The sequence below is a fragment of the Pempheris klunzingeri genome, chromosome 6 (genome assembly GCF_042242105.1).
Source record: "Pempheris klunzingeri isolate RE-2024b chromosome 6, fPemKlu1.hap1, whole genome shotgun sequence".
In the NCBI taxonomy this organism is placed as follows: domain Eukaryota; kingdom Metazoa; phylum Chordata; class Actinopteri; order Acropomatiformes; family Pempheridae; genus Pempheris; species Pempheris klunzingeri.
The window spans coordinates 28,301,277-28,320,085 of NC_092017.1; the positions used below are offsets into that span (position 1 = coordinate 28,301,277).

Consider the following 18,809-nt stretch of genomic DNA (forward strand, 5'->3'; position numbering starts at 1 on the left):
AAACACACTTTTCTCAGTCAGACAGGTGAGAGGAGAGGCGGACAGTCAGACAGGTGAGAGGAGAGGCGGACAGTCAGACAGGTGAGAGGAGAGCCGGACAGTCAGACAGGTGCAGTTCTGTGTTCGGCCTCTGGATGTCGCTCCTGTCATGTGGAAAAACATCTCTGCTGCTTCACCTGCAGCAAGAAGCTCCTCGCTGTTTGGAAAATGTAGTTTTTAAAAAGGGAAATGTAGTTTTTAAAGAGGGAAATGTTGTTTTTAAAGAGGGAAATGTTGTTTTTAAAGAGGGAAATGTTGTTTTTAAAGAAGGAAATGTAGTTTTTAAAAAGGGAAATGTAGTTTTTAAAGAGGGAAATGTAGATTTTAAAGAGGGAAATGTTGTTTTTAAAGGGGGAAATGTAGTTTTTAAAGGGGGAAATGTTGTTTTTAAAGGGGGAAATGTAGTTTTTAAAGGGGGAAATGTAGTTTTTAACGGGGGAAATGTTGTTTTTAAAGGGGGAAATGTTGTTTTTAAAGGGGGAAATGTAGTTTTTAAAGGGGGAAATGTTGTTTTTAAAGGGGGAAATGTTGTTTTTAACGGGGGAAATGTTGTTTTTAAAGGGGGAAATGTAGTTTTTAACGGGGGAAATGTTGTTTTTAAAGGGGGAAATGTTGTTTTTAAAGGGGGAAATGTTGTTTTTAAAGAAGGAAATGTAGTTTTTAAAGAGGGAAATGTAGTTTTTAAAGAGGGAAATGTTTTTAAAGAGGGAAATGTAGATTTTAAAGAGGGAAATATAGTTTTTAAAGAGGGAAATGTAGATTTTAAAGAGGGAAATGTTGTTTTTAAAGAGGGAAATGTAGATTTTAAAGAGGGAAATGTTGTTTTTAAAGGGGGAAATGTTGTTTTTAAAGAGGGAAATGTAGTTTTTAACGGGGGAAATGTTGTTTTTAAAGAGGGAAATGTAGATTTTAAAGAGGGAAATATAGTTTTTAGAGAGGGAAATGTAGATTTTAAAGAGGGAAATGTTGTTTTTAAAGAGGGAAATGTTGTTTTTAAAGAGGGAAATGTAGTTTTTAAAGGGGGAAATGTTGTTTTTAAAGGGGGAAATGTTGTTTTTAAAGGGGGAAATGTTGTTTTTAAAGAGGGAAATGTAGTTTTTAACGGGGGAAATGTTGTTTTTAAAGGGGGAAATGTTGTTTTTAACGGGGGAAATGTTGTTTTTAACGGGGGAAATGTTGTTTTTAAAGGGGGAAATGTTGTTTTTAAAGGGGGAAATGTTGTTTTTAAAGGGGGAAATGTAGTTTTTAAAGGGGGAAATGTTGTTTTTAACGGGGGAAATGTTGTTTTTAAAGGGGGAAATGTTGTTTTTAAAGGGGGAAATGTTGTTTTTAACGGGGGAAATGTAGTTTTTAAAGAGGGAAATGTTTTTAACGGGGGAAATGTTGTTTTTAAAGGGGGAAATGTTGTTTTTAAAGGGGGAAATGTTGTTTTTAAAGGGGGAAATGTTGTTTTTAAAGGGGGAAATGTAGTTTTTAAAGGGGGAAATGTTGTTTTTAACGGGGGAAATGTTGTTTTTAAAGGGGGAAATGTTGTTTTTAAAGGGGGAAATGTTGTTTTTAACGGGGGAAATGTAGTTTTTAAAGAGGGAAATGTTGTTTTTAACGGGGGAAATGTTGTTTTTAAAGGGGGAAATGTTGTTTTTAAAGGGGGAAATGTTGTTTTTAACGGGGGAAATGTTGTTTTTAAAGGGGGAAATGTTGTTTTTAACGGGGGAAATGTTGTTTTTAAAGGGGGAAATGTTGTTTTTAAAGGGGGAAATGTTGTTTTTAAAGGGGGAAATGTAGTTTTTAACGGGGGAAATGTTGTTTTTAAAGGGGGAAATGTAGTTTTTAAAGGGGGAAATGTTGTTTTTAAAGGGGGAAATGTTGTTTTTAAAGGGGGAAATGTTGTTTTTAAAGAAGGAAATGTAGTTTTTAAAGAGGGAAATGTAGATTTTAAAGAGGGAAATGTTTTTAAAGAGGGAAATGTAGATTTTAAAGAGGGAAATGTTGTTTTTAAAGGGGGAAATGTAGATTTTAAAGAGGGAAATGTTTTTAAAGAGGGAAATGTAGATTTTAAAGAGGGAAATATAGTTTTTAAAGAGGGAAATGTTGTTTTTAAAGAGGGAAATGTAGTTTTTAAAGGGGGAAATGTTGTTTTTAAAGGGGGAAATGTTGTTTTTAAAGGGGGAAATGTAGTTTTTAAAGGGGGAAATGTTGTTTTTAACGGGGGAAATGTTGTTTTTAAAGGGGGAAATGTTGTTTTTAAAGGGGGAAATGTTGTTTTTAACGGGGGAAATGTTGTTTTTAAAGGGGGAAATGTTGTTTTTAACGGGGGAAATGTTGTTTTTAAAGGGGGAAATGTTGTTTTTAAAGGGGGAAATGTTGTTTTTAAAGGGGGAAATGTAGTTTTTAACGGGGGAAATGTTGTTTTTAAAGGGGGAAATGTAGTTTTTAAAGGGGGAAATGTTGTTTTTAAAGGGGGAAATGTTGTTTTTAAAGGGGGAAATGTTGTTTTTAAAGAAGGAAATGTAGTTTTTAAAGAGGGAAATGTAGATTTTAAAGAGGGAAATGTTTTTAAAGAGGGAAATGTAGATTTTAAAGAGGGAAATGTTGTTTTTAAAGAGGGAAATGTAGATTTTAAAGAGGGAAATGTTTTTAAAGAGGGAAATGTAGATTTTAAAGAGGGAAATATAGTTTTTAAAGAGGGAAATGTTGTTTTTAAAGAGGGAAATGTAGTTTTTAAAGGGGGAAATGTTGTTTTTAAAGGGGGAAATGTTGTTTTTAAAGGGGGAAATGTAGTTTTTAAAGGGGGAAATGTTGTTTTTAAAGGGGGAAATGTTGTTTTTAAAGAGGGAAATGTAGTTTTTAACGGGGGAAATGTTGTTTTTAAAGGGGGAAATGTTGTTTTTAACGGGGGAAATGTTGTTTTTAAAGGGGGAAATGTTGTTTTTAAAGGGGGAAATGTTGTTTTTAACGGGGGAAATGTAGTTTTTAAAGGGGGAAATGTTGTTTTTAACGGGGGAAATGTTGTTTTTAAAGGGGGAAATGTTGTTTTTAACGGGGGAAATGTTGTTTTTAAAGGGGGAAATGTTGTTTTTAAAGGGGGAAATGTAGTTTTTAACGGGGGAAATGTTGTTTTTAAAGGGGGAAATGTTGTTTTTAAAGGGGGAAATGTTGTTTTTAAAGAAGGAAATGTAGTTTTTAAAGAGGGAAATGTTGTTTTTAAAGAGGGAAATGTTGTTTTTAAAGAGGGAAATGTTGTTTTTAAAGAAGGAAATGTAGTTTTTAAAAAGGGAAATGTAGTTTTTAAAGAGGGAAATGTAGATTTTAAAGAGGGAAATGTTTTTAAAGAGGGAAATGTAGATTTTAAAGAGGGAAATGTTTTTAAAGGGGGAAATGTAGTTTTTAAAGGGGGAAATGTTGTTTTTAAAGGGGGAAATGTAGTTTTTAACGGGGGAAATGTTGTTTTTAAAGGGGGAAATGTTGTTTTTAAAGAAGGAAATGTTGTTTTTAACGGGGGAAATGTAGTTTTTAACGGGGGAAATGTTGTTTTTAAAGGGGGAAATGTTGTTTTTAAAGGGGGAAATGTAGTTTTTAAAGAGGGAAATGTAGATTTTAAAGAGGGAAATGTTTTTAAAGAGGGAAATGTAGATTTTAAAGAGGGAAATGTTGTTTTTAAAGAGGGAAATGTAGATTTTAAAGAGGGAAATGTTTTTAAAGAGGGAAATGTAGATTTTAAAGAGGGAAATGTAGTTTTTAAAGAGGGAAATGTAGATTTTAAAGAGGGAAATGTTTTTAAAGAGGGAAATGTAGTTTTTAAAGAGGGAAATGTAGTTTTTAAAGGGGGAAATGTTGTTTTTAAAGAGGGAAATGTAGTTTTTAAAGGGGGAAATGTAGTTTTTAAAGGGGGAAATGTTGTTTTTAAAGGGGGAAATGTTGTTTTTAAAGAGGGAAATGTAGTTTTTAACGGGGGAAATGTTGTTTTTAAAGGGGGAAATGTTGTTTTTAACGGGGGAAATGTTGTTTTTAAAGGGGGAAATGTTGTTTTTAAAGGGGGAAATGTAGTTTTTAAAGGGGGAAATGTTGTTTTTAAAGGGGGAAATGTTGTTTTTAAAGGGGGAAATGTTGTTTTTAACGGGGGAAATGTAGTTTTTAAAGGGGGAAATGTTGTTTTTAACGGGGGAAATGTTGTTTTTAAAGGGGGAAATGTTGTTTTTAAAGGGGGAAATGTAGTTTTTAAACGGGGAAATGTTGTTTTTAAAGGGGGAAATGTTGTTTTTAAAGGGGGAAATGTAGTTTTTAAAGGGGGAAATGTTGTTTTTAAAGGGGGAAATGTTTTTAAAGGGGGAAATGTAGTTTTTAAAGGGGGAAATGTAGTTTTTAAAGGGGGAAATGTAGTTTTTAAAGAGGGAAATGTAGTTTTTAAAGGGGGAAATGTTGTTTTTAAAGAGGGAAATGTAGTTTTTAAAGAGGGAAATGTTGTTTTTAAAGGGGGAAATGTAGTTTTTAAAGAGGGAAATGTTGTTTTTAAAGGGGGAAATGTAGTTTTTAAAGAGGGAAATGTAGATTTTAAAGGGGGAAATGTAGTTTTTAAAGGGGGAAATGTAGATTTTAAAAAGGGAAATGTAGTTTTTAAAGAGGGAAATGTAGATTTTAAAGAGGGAAATGTAGATTTTAAAGAGGGAAATGTTGTTTTTAAAGAGGGAAATGTAGATTTTAAAGAGGGAAATGTTTTTAAAGGGGGAAATGTAGTTTTTAAAGAGGGAAATGTAGTTTTTAAAGAGGGAAATGTTGATTTTAAAGAGGGAAATGTTGTTTTTAAAGAGGGAAATGTAGATTTTAAAGGGGGAAATGTTGTTTTTAAAGAGGGAAATGTTTTTAAAGAGGGAAATGTAGATTTTAAAGAGGGAAATGTTGTTTTTAAAGAGGGAAATGTAGATTTTAAAGAGGGAAATGTAGTTTTTAAAGAGGGAAATGTAGATTTTAAAGAGGGAAATGTTTTTAAAGGGGGAAATGTAGTTTTTAAAGGGGGAAATGTTGTTTTTAAAGGGGGAAATGTAGTTTTTAACGGGGGAAATGTTGTTTTTAAAGGGGGAAATGTAGTTTTTAACGGGGGAAATGTTGTTTTTAAAGGGGGAAATGTAGTTTTTAAAGAGGGAAATGTTGTTTTTAAAGAGGGAAATGTTGTTTTTAAAGAGGGAAATGTAGATTTTAAAGAGGGAAATGTTTTTAAAGAGGGAAATGTAGATTTTAAAGAGGGAAATGTAGTTTTTAAAGAGGGAAATGTTGTTTTTAAAGAGGGAAATGTAGATTTTAAAGAGGGAAATGTAGTTTTTAAAGAGGGAAATGTTGTTTTTAAAGAGGGAAATGTAGTTTTTAAAGAGGGAAATGTTGTTTTTAAAGAGGGAAATGTAGATTTTAAAGAGGGAAATGTAGTTTTTAAAGAGGGAAATGTTGTTTTTAAAGAGGGAAATGTTGTTTTTAAAGAGGGAAATGTAGTTTTTAAAGAGGGAAATGTTGTTTTTAAAGAGGGAAATGTAGATTTTAAAGAGGGAAATGTAGTTTTTAAAGAGGGAAATGTAGTTTTTAAAGAGGGAAATGTAGATTTTAAAGAGGGAAATGTTGTTTTTAAAGAGGGAAATGTAGATTTTAAAGAGGGAAATGTAGTTTTTAAAGAGGGAAATGTTGTTTTTAAAGAGGGAAATGTAGTTTTTAAAGAGGGAAATGTAGATTTTAAAGAGGGAAATGTTGTTTTTAAAGAGGGAAATGTAGTTTTTAAAGAGGGAAATGTTGTTTTTAAAGGGGGAAATGTAGATTTTAAAGAGGGAAATGTAGTTTTTAAAGAGGGAAATGTTGTTTTTAAAGAGGGAAATGTAGATTTTAAAGAGGGAAATGTTGTTTTTAAAGAGGGAAATGTAGATTTTAAAGAGGGAAATGTAGTTTTTACTGGTTTTCAGTTTATTTTGTTTTATTCAGCTACATTTGTCTCCGTTTGTCTCTAAATAAACACCGAACGACAAGAATCAACATATAAACACAAAGATAAGGTGTAGAAGGAAGTATTCAGCTCCTTTACTGCAGTGAAAGTACTAATACCACACGGCAAAGTACTAATACCACACGGTAAAGTACGAATACCACACGGTAAAGTACTAATACGACACGGTAAAGTACTAATACAACACTATTAATAACTTTATTAGTAGCTTTCATACATAAGGTGCAGCTCAAAGTGCTTTACAAAATAAATTAAAAATAAAATAAAACAATTTTAAAATAAATTAACAGGTCATAAAACAAAAGATATATTAAATAATTATATATCATTACAGTATGATAAAAATAATTCCTTCACTGCCAACAACAAAATAAAAATTATGAGTGAGATCATTATTATTTTAGATGTTTGCTTTATTTAAATTAGACTTTTATGGTATTTATTTGTTTAATTATTTGGCCGTTTTAGTTTAACATTTAGTTTTTGTGAAGGACCAGCATGCACCTGTGCGGGCCTTCTTTTTATTATTACCTTTTTTTAAGTAAATGACGTCGGTTTACTAATAAGTGCTGATTTTGATGTTTTTCAACATTATATTTTTGTTGGTTTGTTTAGTAAAAATGGTGAAAATGCAATTTAATTAAAGCAAAACATCAGAATTTATAAAGTCTTCATTTGTTTTGTTGGTAAAAATGTGAAGTACAACATGAGATGAAGCAGAAAACACTTTAAATTTATACTTTTGAGTACTTTGTTATTATCCTACACTGATAATATCACGGAAAACTGAATCTCTTTGGGTTCAACATTTAAAAGCATAACCTTGGACGGTTTTCTGACATTTTTGATAAAACTACATTTACACAAATAAACACATCCAACGTGGCCGAATTCAGCGTTTCCACTTTTCCTCATTTAATTAGAAGAGTTTTATGTGAATTTGAGGCTTTTTGTTGCATTTTTTATTGTAGTTTTATGTTTCTGAAGGCAGAAATAACCTGATTTATCTTTATGCTTCTTTAATGTTAGTGACTCCCACAGTGATGAAGTGTGAGTGTGTGTGTTTCATGAATATTTGACACACACACACACACACACACACACACACACACACAGTACATGTCACACACACACATCGTCCAATCACAAGCAGCCTTCAGTCTCTCAGAGGCTCAGGACAGTCGTGTTAGCCACCTGGCTGCCTCTGTGTGTGTGTGTGTGTGTGTGTGTGTGTGTGTGTAGCATGCGATGGTGGGGGGGTTGAGGTGGTGGTGTTTTTTTTTTTTTTTTTTTTTTGGGGGGGGGGGGGGGGGGGGGGTCGTCTTGGCTCACCTGCTGCTCTCAGCTTCAAATATTTATCTGTGTACTTCAGTCGTCCACCTGAGAGTCGACAGCAGCTTCAACATGGCTGGAAGTCAATGGAAACCTCCAGAAACTACTGATGCTTCAGTGCTATTTGAGCTACTTGTACCTACTTCCATTTTCTGCATCTCAGAGGGTTTGTTATAAGCATTATATTGTACTTTTTACTTTGCTATACACAACTTTAGTTACTTTACAGGTTTGGGTGAATGATTCAAAATGTAATAAACTAATCAATAATCATTTAATAACAATGGTAATCAATAATAACGTGTTATTACAAATTAAACTACCGTTTGTTTTTTTTATAAAGTCAGTAAAATGAGCTCCAACTTTACAGCTGCAGCATTCAGGCGACGGACACATGAATGCAGCAATAATTAGAATCCAATAATATCAGGTAGATAGATTGGATGGAAGTCAATGAGGAAATGAGGCGACTTTCTGCTCTCAGTCTCTAGTTTACTGTCTTCTTCAGCACAGCAGGACGTTCATTTAGTCAATGATGGTCCATTTAGAGGAAGATACACCAGGAGGGGGGCGGGGCTACCTGCTCACTGACCAATCAGAGGAGGGCTTAGTGGAATGATGTCACTTCTGGCTCCATCTGTGAAAGGACTCATCAGGATTTGATCCATTCAGTCCGATAACATTTGGAAAGTCTAGAAAAGCCGAATGATTCAATCATTTTATCCCAGTTAAAGTTAACAGGAAGTCAGCACAGCGCTAACAGGAAGTTAGCACAGCGCTAACAGGAAGTTAGCCAGCTCAGCAGGCCTGAGACGCTAGTAAGTCATGCTCTGTGGGCCCAATGGTGGAAGGCAGATTTTCTGGCTTATGAAAGCACCACATACAGTCTGATTACACTGTTGACGTGTGTCCTTCCTCTTTTTTTTTTATCTGGAGCATCAGAAACTTTTTCTCTGAGCTCCGACCATAAAACACATCACTGCCGGTGCGATGTGTTTAAGAACAGAGAGAAGCGGAGTCCTGGACCACCGTGGGACCTTTTCTCAGACAAAATTTGTCCGGTTGTCAACAAATAAAGTTTTGATCCCGTTTGAATTGTTCCATGAATCACACAGGATGTCTGTCAGTTTAAAATGTGGTTTTTCAAATTAAGAAAACAGTTTGTTGTAAACTGTTGACATGTTTTTTCTGAAACGTGCTCCCATGGCGGCCGACTGGACGAGACGACAAGACTTCACCTGTCTGTAGATTAGATATAAATATAGATCTGCCTGGCGGTGATCGGTTTAACCGGCGCTGTGTGGACTCGTTTGGCTCCATCTTTGATTTCATACCTGTATGTTGAAGACGGCGGGCTCGTCTCTCAGCTGTCCAAACTCCAGGTAACCTCTGTTGTTCCCGTCCGTCGGCAGGAAGTAGAACCTGTCTATGTCCGCCGGGCTGCCCGGGTCGTGCCGGTAAGCCAGGCTCAGCTCGTCCACGTCCGCCTGGGTGACCCTGAGCGGCGGTGACAGCGGGGCTCCTCTCAGCAGCAGGTTACCGTAGCGCGGCAGCTGCGTGACCACGAAGCTCAGGTTGGCGACCGCGGTGTCGGGGTCGGTGAGCTGCAGCTCGTCGGCGGTGATGGTCGCCGTGGAGCCGTCCTGCAGCCGGAGGCCCGCGTTGTGGTGGAGGGTCGGCGGGATGCGGTCGCCGTGCTCGATGGTGAAGTGGAGGGTGCCGCCGCGGGACGAGTCGCCGTTGGTAACGATGAAACTGTGAAGACAAGACGAAACAGATCTGAGGGCCAAAGTCCGACATCGGCGTCATTCCTCCAAAATAAAACCAACGTAAAATTATTGACCTACAGGAAATCTAGTCCCCAAACTCTACCGGGAGTTTTTGGGCAGGTGGCGGCCATGTTTGGCGTCCAGGGCGACGACATTCCTCAACAACTGCAGTCTTTATAATGTTATTAGCTCTCTAAAGCTCCCAAACTGGAAAAACACACGACCTCACTGTTATATCTTATTGTTTAGAGACATCACACAGCACTTAGAGCAAAGCTGGGGTTTAGATTTAGTGGTTCTGTCAGACTGAACAGAAGACGAACACTGACTGCTGTGAAATATATAAAGATATAAAAAGTCTAAGAAGAAGAACCGACTGCAGTTTGAGTGTTTAAGGTAATTAATCTCCTGAGGAACAGTGACAGCAGCTTCATCAATCACTCACAGAAAGGCTGTTTGCATTTGGTGAGTTTTAGTGTGTGTTCACCAGATCGTCTCACACACACACACACGCACACACACACACACACACACACACACACACACTATGGTGACAATTGACAGTGCAGTGGACCTGAAAAATGAGCTCTGTGTGTGTGTGTGTGTGTGTGTGTGTGTGTGTTTTGTCCTGCTCTCAGCCCTCTGCCAACACAATCTGCCTCTCAGCCCTGCAGCTGACTAACTGCCCCGGGCCTCAGCACGCCGGCCACCACACACACACACACACACACACACTCACACACACACACACAGGCAGGTCCTGGTGTAACATCTGGCTCCGATGTCGGCCATATTTGCCCAGGGACGGCCGTCTGTGGCCGCTGCTCTGGCCGCCGCCACCGCCACCATGCCAGCGCTGTTGTTATTCTTCTAATAATGCCCATTCATCATGTGCTGTCACGGCAACACACACACACACACACACACACAAGGAAAGGATGCACAGGTGTGTGTTGTTCAGGTGTGGCCCCCCCAACATCCTCCTCCACACACACACACACACACACACACACACACTTCCTGTCACTCAGATTTAAACTCTGTTCAGGATGTCTACATGTATCAGGAGGGTGAATTTAAGACTGTTTAATTAAACTTAAGGCCAATTTCAATTGAAAAAATTGTCGCAGACGGTAACGAACAGTAACAGGATGATAAGAGACGTCTGAAATCGAGTCTGACTGATAGTAAACTCTAGAAAAATACTAGAAACAGCTGTTTTTGTTGTTAAGCTTAAAACAGAGACGACACAGGAAAGAGACGCTTCACTCAAGAGTCACTTCCTGTTTCTGTGTCACATGGCTTCAAAGTGCAGAGTGCTAAAGCTTGTTGTTAGCTTCCATGCTAACTAGCTTTGTACTTTAAACCTTGGTGCACGGATGCAGGAAATAACTAAGGTGGAGGGTTTCCTTCTGTTACCGTCTGTTTTAATGTTAACCACACCGCCAGGAGGCCACGCCCACTCCGGAGACAGGAAGTGGAACCTGTAGTGACACATCTGCAGTTATAGAGGATCTATTAGCAGCCGTGGATCGAAGCGTCAGCAGCTGCTTTTCAAACTCTTTGGTTCTGTCAGGTAGGAGGTTTTCAGGTGCAGCTGTGAGAAAAGGCCGTAATATTTATGTATATTTTAGTATTTATAGACGGTCATTAAACAAAGCTGTCAGCCAATCGGATCAAAGCCAACACTCAGAGACTAACTGAAGGGCGATCACAGGCTGTGACCTGATTGGCCGTCATCCGATTGGCTGTGACCTGATTGGCTGTGACCTGATTGGCCGTCATCCGATTGGCTGTGACCTGATTGGCCGTGACCTGATTGGTTGTGATCTGATTGGCCGTCATCCGATTGGCTGTGACCTGATTGGCTGTCATCCGATTGGCTGTGACCTGATTGGTTGTGACCTGATTGGCTGTCATCCGATTGGCTGTGACCTGATTGGTTGTGACCTAATTGGCTGTCATCCGATTGGTTGTGACCTAATTGGCTGTCATCCGATTGGTTGTGACCTGATTGGCTGTCACCTGATTGGCTGTGACCTAATTGGCTGTCATCCGATTGGCTGTGACCTGATTGGCTGTCATCTGATTGGCTGTGACCTAATTGGCTGTCATCCGATTGGTTGTGACCTGATTGGCTGTCATCTGATTGGCTGTGACCCGATTGGCTGTCCTCCGATTGGCTGTGACCTGATTGGCTGTCACCTGACTGTCTGTCATCCGATTGGCTGTGACCTGATTGGCTGTCACCTGACTGTCTGTCATCTGATTGGCTGTGACCTGACTGGTCTTCTGGAGCCAGATAACCAGCCGGTCAGGGCAGCAGAGGTCTGGGTGACAAACCCGGGGTCTGCACACTCTCCAGGTCACCCCCCTCCCTCCCTCCCTCCCTGCCCCCCCCCCCTGTTAAAAAACACTGCTGCTGCCAAATTGGCTGGAAAAGCAGATAAACATGCTGCAGCAGAGAAAACCTCTCGTCTCTGTCGTCTCTGTGCCCAGCTTTTCTTTCGTCAGCCAAATGTTGTGTGTGATAGTTTTTTATTTTTTCTGGGGGGGGGGGGGGGGGGGGGGGGGGGGGTTGCTGACAGAAATACCCTCCTCTCACAATATGTCGGCAGATAATTTGCCATTTATCCTCCTGATGTTTGCAGAATTTCATGCTGTGCTGCAAAATCGCTCCAGTTAAGAGAGAAGGCCAAAGTCAAGCAGCAGCTGCTCAGCAGGGCGGAGCTGGAGGAGTTCAGATCAGACTGTAAACATTACATATGTCACACAATATGTCTACATGGTTTTTATCTATTTGAGGTCTATTGACATCTATTAGTATCACTAATATGATCCCACATGACACTGTAATTATTGTTATGTATTTATTCTATTTTTTTAAAGACAAATAGCATCTTGGGGACCAAAACGTTCTTCTTGATGGATAAAGTTTCATTTGATTCTGTTTTCCACAAACATCAAACAGTTGAGGGCTGAAGAGCCTGAAGACCCTCCGGTGTCCTTAAAGTCACAGTTTCTTAGTTCACTATTATGATAGTCAAAGACTTACTCTGCTGCTGGCTGGACGTCAAACTCATTAGAGGCGAACGTCAGCGACATAAGATGGAGAGAAAACCGTCTTTTCACTGTGAGAGCAGCAAAGAACCAGGACGAGTTCGTTTTTCTGAATCTACTGAATCTAAAGTGTTTGTAGCTTCAGTGTCTGAACAGTGAAGCCTTAAAGCTGCTTCCTCTCTAGTGTCCAGCAGGGGGCGACTCCACTGGCTCCAAACAGAAGTCTGATTGGATGGAAGTCAATGAGGAAATGAGGCGACTTCTCTCCTGATTGATCAGCTCAGTGAACAGTTTCTGCTCTCAGTCTCTAGTTTACTGTCTTCTTCAGAACAGGAGGATGTTCATGTAGTCAGTGATGGTCCATTTAGAGGAAGACGCACCAGGAATCAACGTCACTTCTGGCTCCAAAAAACCAAGATGGAGACGGTCATAAAGCCAAACTTGAGGCTTCAAAACCAAACTGTGTAATTACAACAATGGCGTCCGTCATGTGACCCCGTTGGGCCCCAAAGAGACGTCTGTAAATCAGCGGATAATTTACAATCTATGAAATGACTCGTTTCACCATTGGGGTTTGGTCCATTCAGTCCGATAACATGTGGAAGTTATGCAGAGCGCTAGCAGGAAGTTAGTCAGCTCAGCAGGCCAAAAGGACCACGTTTGGCTCCAAAAGAAAAAAGTTGGCGACACTCATGAAGCCAAACTCAAGGCTTGGATGTTCATTTAGAGAATTATGGTCCCATTTAGAGGAAAATAGACCAGGGCTACCTGCTCACCGACCAATCAGAGTCGCTTCTGGCTCCAAAAAGCCAAGATGGTGACGCACATGAAGCCAAACTCGAGGTGGATGTTGGATATTTATCTTGTTTATTGTTATTTATTATGTGTTTGAGGACAGATTCATGAAAGACGGAGTCATTTTACTGTTACTAACGCTGACTGTGTGTGTGTTCTGACCTGAAGGAGTCGGTCTCTGCGTGGTGGCTGTTGTCGTGGGTGTAACACACTCGCTGTGCGGCCACGTCCAGCTGCGTGAAGGTGGTCAGCGAGACGCCGGGACGCTGGACGGCGTGGATGAGGCCGTGCCGAGGCGGGACCGACACGGCGTAGACCAGCTCCTCCGGGCGGCTGGCCGAGTCCGACGCCAGCAGGACGTCGGTGCTCAGGACGACCCGCTCGCCCTCCGTCAGACGCACCGCGGCGCTCTGCAGCACCAAGTCACCTGGAGGAGGCAGCGTTTGACTTATTCACAGTTTTGGTCAATATTCAAAAGAAATCTGGTTAATTATCTGCATTTATTTCCACCCTGGAGTTCTTCTCCTGTTATTTGTGTGTTTTCTTTCCTGCAGAAGTCCAGAAAACCAAAAACAACTTTATTTTCATAAAGACGGAAACAAGTTTTGAGCATTCATGTGGGAGATGAAGGCATTTTTCACTGGAAGTCAATAAAAATGGAAAATAAAACACACGTTTCTTCTCCTTTAAAGAGCCTCCAACACAAACTTGACAGTTATTTACCTGCAGTCTGGAAAATAAGGTGCAACAAATCAGGTCTTTTGGGGGTTCGTTATATTTATTTCTATATTTGTTTGTTTATTTTCTTCCTCTGTCTCTTTGTGTCTGATGTGTTTTTTCTTTGGTATAATTATCAGATCTCATTTATTTGGACTCCTGTGGACTCCTTCCTGCTCTGTGCCTACTTGGGCCTCTCTAGACTGGGTACTTCAGGTGGTTGTTCTGCTGGAGAACATGAACCCACGGCTCAGAGGACTGTGGAAACATGAGGGTGTCGTAATAATGGAGATTTAGGGATATAAAGGTGGTGTCACAGAGCAGCGGCTGGTCTTTTTGTCCATTTTTGTTTTCCAGTTTTGGAGATCCAAACCCTTTTTTTCACTGATATTTGATGACAACATGCAGCTGGTTCTGCAGTTTTGTTTGCAAAAGTGCTTAAAAAGTGAAATCTTCACAGACACTCCAGTGTACAAGGTGGGTTTTACAGCCCAGAGACGTCTCTACGTGGACGAAACTGTGTCAATGTCCCTTTAAAAGGAGCATTTATGACGAAAAGCCTCTTAAACTAGAAATGAAAGTGTAGTTTTCTTTGGGGAACGACTCCGGATCAAAGTCTCCATCGACTTCAGTAAAAAGGTGATTATTTAAGTTCACACAACCGAAGCAAAACCAAGACAGGACCCAGGAGGAGGAGGAGGAAGAGGAGGAGGAGGAGGAAGAGGACCCAGAGGAGACGAGCCAACGCCCTCCACAGCTGTCCCCCTCCCCCCCTCCGTTAATTATTCACCGGCTGAGGAGGTCGCTCGTTTCTCACCTCTGCTCCTCCAGGATCGGAGGGCCCGGAGCCAGAAGGGCCGAGTCCTCGCCGCGCCGTGTTCACCCGACTGGCAAAGCTGGCACGGTGAGCCACGGGGGGGGGGGGGGGGGGGGGGGGGGGGGGGGCACTTAATAATACATGAACCACGACCGGTCAGAGGGCCCACAGAGGGGGGCCCACAGCGGGACAACAGAGGGGCTACTGAGGGGCCGGAGAGAAGGGCCAGAGAGGGGTCTGCTCCCAGGTCAGGAATTACATCCGAGCTCGTCGACCCGCTCGTGTCCTAAAGGACGCCGTGGTTCATTATGTGCCAGCACGGAAACCAGATCTACAAACTCCTTCATTCCTTCTGCTGTCAGCACGCTGGACGAGACACGTTCTGCTGCTGCATCCTGTCAGCTGAGAGAGTTTATTTTATTCTTTTCTTTTATAGACGGGTTGATTGTAAAATGAACCCTTCAGGAGCGATGAAGTGTTCTTACTTCACCTCTTACTTACTTGTACTAATGCTGCACTACTTGTCTGCTACATCTTACTGCACTACATTCCTCAGATACCTGTTGTTACTCTGCAGAAAAGTACATCCTCTCCGTGACCTCTGACCTTTCTGCACGGTGTGAACCGAGATGAAGAAGCTCTGCGTGGGCGTCTCCTTGTCCAGGTCGCTGAGGGTGAAGCGGAAGCTGTCGTGGCCTTTGAACCCGGTGGTGTTGGCGGCGGCGGTGTGAGCATACCACAGACGGTTCATCTCCACGTCGTCCTGAGTGAAGTTCTGACCGGCCGACAGCTCGGTCCAACCCGCCTCGGTCTGCGGACGAATCAGAGCCGTTACGGCGCCGAGCTCGACCTCGTGAAGACGGCAGGAACACAAGCGCTGAAATGAGTCCTCACCTTCAGCTGCAGTTTGCCGAAGCGTGGCGCGGCGTTCAGGAAGTAGTACACCTGGTTCGGGGGGTTGTCCAGGTCCTCGGCCTCCAGAGCCACGCTGGAGATCACCCTACGCTCGCCGGAGTCCACCTCCAACCCCGCATTCCTGACACCAACGAAGAAAAACACAGATAAAGTTCACTGCAAAGAGGTTTAGATTAGTTTTAGTTGATTTGAGTCACTTTTCTTCAGTTTTGTTCAGTTCAGACTTTATTCTGTTCAGCTTTGCAAAAGAGTCTAAAAAGTAACAAACAGGAGGCAGAAACGTAGAACGTGCACCATAAGATAAGACCTTTATGTGTCACATCCACAGTTAGACACAGCACCATGTGCAGGGAAATGTTCCAGACTGAAACTATAATAAAGATCAAAATAAAGTATAAAATAAGCACACAAAATATGTGGATGTTTATAGAAGCATGACAGAATAAAAGAGGCTCAACCTAAAAATCTTATCATAAATCTTATTATGTATCTGACAGCCACAGTCACCGTACAGGTTCAGATTTTAGACACTAAACGTCTGATCAACAAATAAATGATAGATTTTTATGGATGAAGCTGCCAACAAACTACGCTGAGGTGCTGTTGGTGTCTTTACAGCTGAGCGTGAAGCGGTCGGGATGAGAGTCAGCACCTCTAAGTCTGAGGCCGTGGTTCTCTGCCGGGAAACGATTTCCTCCTCTGAGTTGAGAGTGAGTTGCTGCCCCGAGTGGGGGAGTTTAAGTACCTCTGGTTCTTGTTCTCAGTGACGGTAAAATAGGGCACGAGATGGACAGACGGATTGATGTGGTGTCAGCAGTAATACGGGGGCTGTACCGGTCCGATGTGGTGAAGATTTTGTTTTTGGTTTTTTTTATCTACCAGTCGATCTACGAGAGAGGGTGAGGAGCTCTGAGGGTGAGGAGCTCTGAGGGTGAGGAGCTCTGAGGGTGAGGAGCTCTGAGGGTGAGGAGCTCTAGTAGTAGAAGTAGAAGTAGTAGTTGATCCTTCACATCTAAAGGAGCCAGTTGAGGTGCTTTGACGTCTGGTCAGGATAAGATAAGACATTCCTTTAGTCGTCCCTCTGGGGGTTTACCAGACCCCCCGGGGGAGTCAGCACCAGCACCGGGGAACGCCCCAGGATCACCAAGCAGGAGCTGGAAAGCGCTGCTCAGGAAAAGGACCATCTGGAGTGACCTGCTCGACCTGCTGCCACCGCGACCCCCCCCGAATAATGACTTAAAGAAGCAAGTATTCTTTAAGGGTCTGGTGAAAGAGAGAGAAGGTTTGACCTGCAGCGTAGAAGCAGGAATCTTGAAGTCTAATATCTTTTGAGACCCCGTCAGTTACATGAGCGACACACTTTAACTTACCGTTACCGCCCACCCACTGTAGTGTAGCGTTAGCGTTAGCGTTAGCTCCTTCGACGACTGGATCAGAGCAACATTATTCAAGTCGGAATGAGTCGGAATGGATTCTTTTAATTAAACAAACTCTAGTAAATAACCTCTTTGAACAAATATACGAAATGTAAAAATGGTGTTTAAGAGTTCTTGATACTTTTTAAATTGTCGTTAAATTGCTTCATGAACTTCTCGTGCTTCTTCAGACCCAGTGGACTCTCTGGACGCCATACAAGCAGGAAGAAGCTGGAAGTTTGTGTGAGAGCGGGATCATGGAAGTCTGGGGGGGTGGTGGTGTTTGACGGTGTGTGTGTGTGTGTGTGTGTGAGGGTGGTGGTGGAGGAGGGGGGGGGGGTGAACATCATAAACCGTCTGGCTGCTTCTTCACTTGGAAGTAAAATCCACGCAGGAGAGAGTCGGCCACGTCCATCCTGCAGGAGCAGCACAAACAAGGAGGCCGGCATCTGCCAAGTCTGGTGGTTACTTCCACCTGGGCGGCCTTTACAGTACCAGGCCGGCCTGTGCCAGCGCACCCACGCACGCCAACAACTGGTCTGGGGACAGCACATGTGGGCGGGCAGGGGGGGGGGGTGCAGCGTGATGGGACAGCACGGGGGGGGGGGGGGGGGGGGGAGCCAGTCAAGGATGCAAATTCCCATATTATTCCCATATTATAAGTGGGGGTGGAGCAGTGGGAGGGGGTCACATATTTCCTCTGTAGCCACCCACTGAAGCAAAGAGACCCGACACATGTGCACAGTTTACCCCTCGGTCCCATGTTGACCCCCGCCCCCCCCCCTCCCTAAACGTCCTGCTGAGCTTCTCTGGATTTCACTTGTCTTTGCTGCAGCTGCAGAAATATTTTGCTTTAAAGGACGATTCTGGAGATTTAGTTCAGACTAAGACGTCTACAGAGACTCAGACGCTCGGCTCGGCTCGGCTCGGCTCGGCTCGGCTCGGCTCGGCTCGGCTCAGCCAGCAGCATGTTGGTCCTGTGTGGTCCAGGTGGGTCATGTGATCATAGGAGCTGATACTGATGTTAGAATCTGATGATGTGTGATCACATGAGAAACATCTCTGCTTTGACCTCAAACCTCACAGAAATACCAGAAACCAGAAATATCATATTAACGTTAAGCATTAAGAGCTAAATCCTCACATCCCACATCTGTGTGTGTGTGTGTGTGTGTGTGTGTGTGTGTGAGAGTGTGTGTGTGTGTGAGTGTGTGTGTGTGTGTGTGTGTGTGTACTTGAGCAGGCGGGGCCTCTCGTCGTTGACCGGCAGCACGGTGACCTGAGCCGTCCCCTGGACTGTGTGGACGCCATCTGTCAGCCGCAGAGCCACGGCGTCCTTCAGGGTTTCTGTGTCATCGTGCATGTACACGATCTTCATGCCTGGGGGGGGCAGGGGGGGGGCAGGGGGGAGGGAGGGAGGGAGGGAGGGAGGGAGGGGGGGGGGGGGGGGGGGGGGCAGTGGTTATAAATTCAGTGTTTCTCTGTTTTCTTCTTATTTAAATTAAAAAATACAAAGTAACACACACACATGCAGTATAATACACCTGTACCTGTATCTATACCTGTATCTATACCTGTACATGTATCAGTACCTGTCCCTGTATCTATACCTGTATCTATACCTGTATCTATACCTGTATCTATACCTGTATCTATACCTGTATCTATACCTGTACCTGTATCAGTACCTGTCCCTGTATCTATACCTGTATCAGTACCTGTCCCTGTATCTATACCTGTATCTATGCCTGTATCTATACCTGTATCTATACCTGTATCTATGCCTGTATCTATACCTGTATCTATGCCTGTATCTATACCTGTATCTATACCTGTATCTATGCCTGTATCTATACCTGTATCTATACCTGTATCTGTATCAGTACCTGTCCCTGTATCTATACCTGTATCTATACCTGTACCTGTATCAGTACCTGTCCCTGTATCTATACCTGTATCTATACCTGTAT

General features: G+C 42.2%; 1 protein-coding gene across 1 annotated transcript in view; it reads right to left on the reverse strand.

Moving 5' to 3' along the window:
- Positions 1-18,809, reverse strand: part of frem1b (Fras1 related extracellular matrix 1b) — a 44,369-nt gene that overhangs the window by 6,906 nt on the left and 18,654 nt on the right. Inside the window, exons 20-24 of the mRNA XM_070831977.1 lie at positions 18,075-18,219; positions 15,404-15,545; positions 15,116-15,320; positions 13,138-13,402; positions 8,686-9,106 (exon numbers count right to left, since the gene is read on the reverse strand). Coding sequence (XP_070688078.1) covers positions 8,686-9,106; positions 13,138-13,402; positions 15,116-15,320; positions 15,404-15,545; positions 18,075-18,219 — 1,178 coding nt within the window. The remainder of the gene's footprint in view (positions 1-8,685; positions 9,107-13,137; positions 13,403-15,115; positions 15,321-15,403; positions 15,546-18,074; positions 18,220-18,809) is intronic.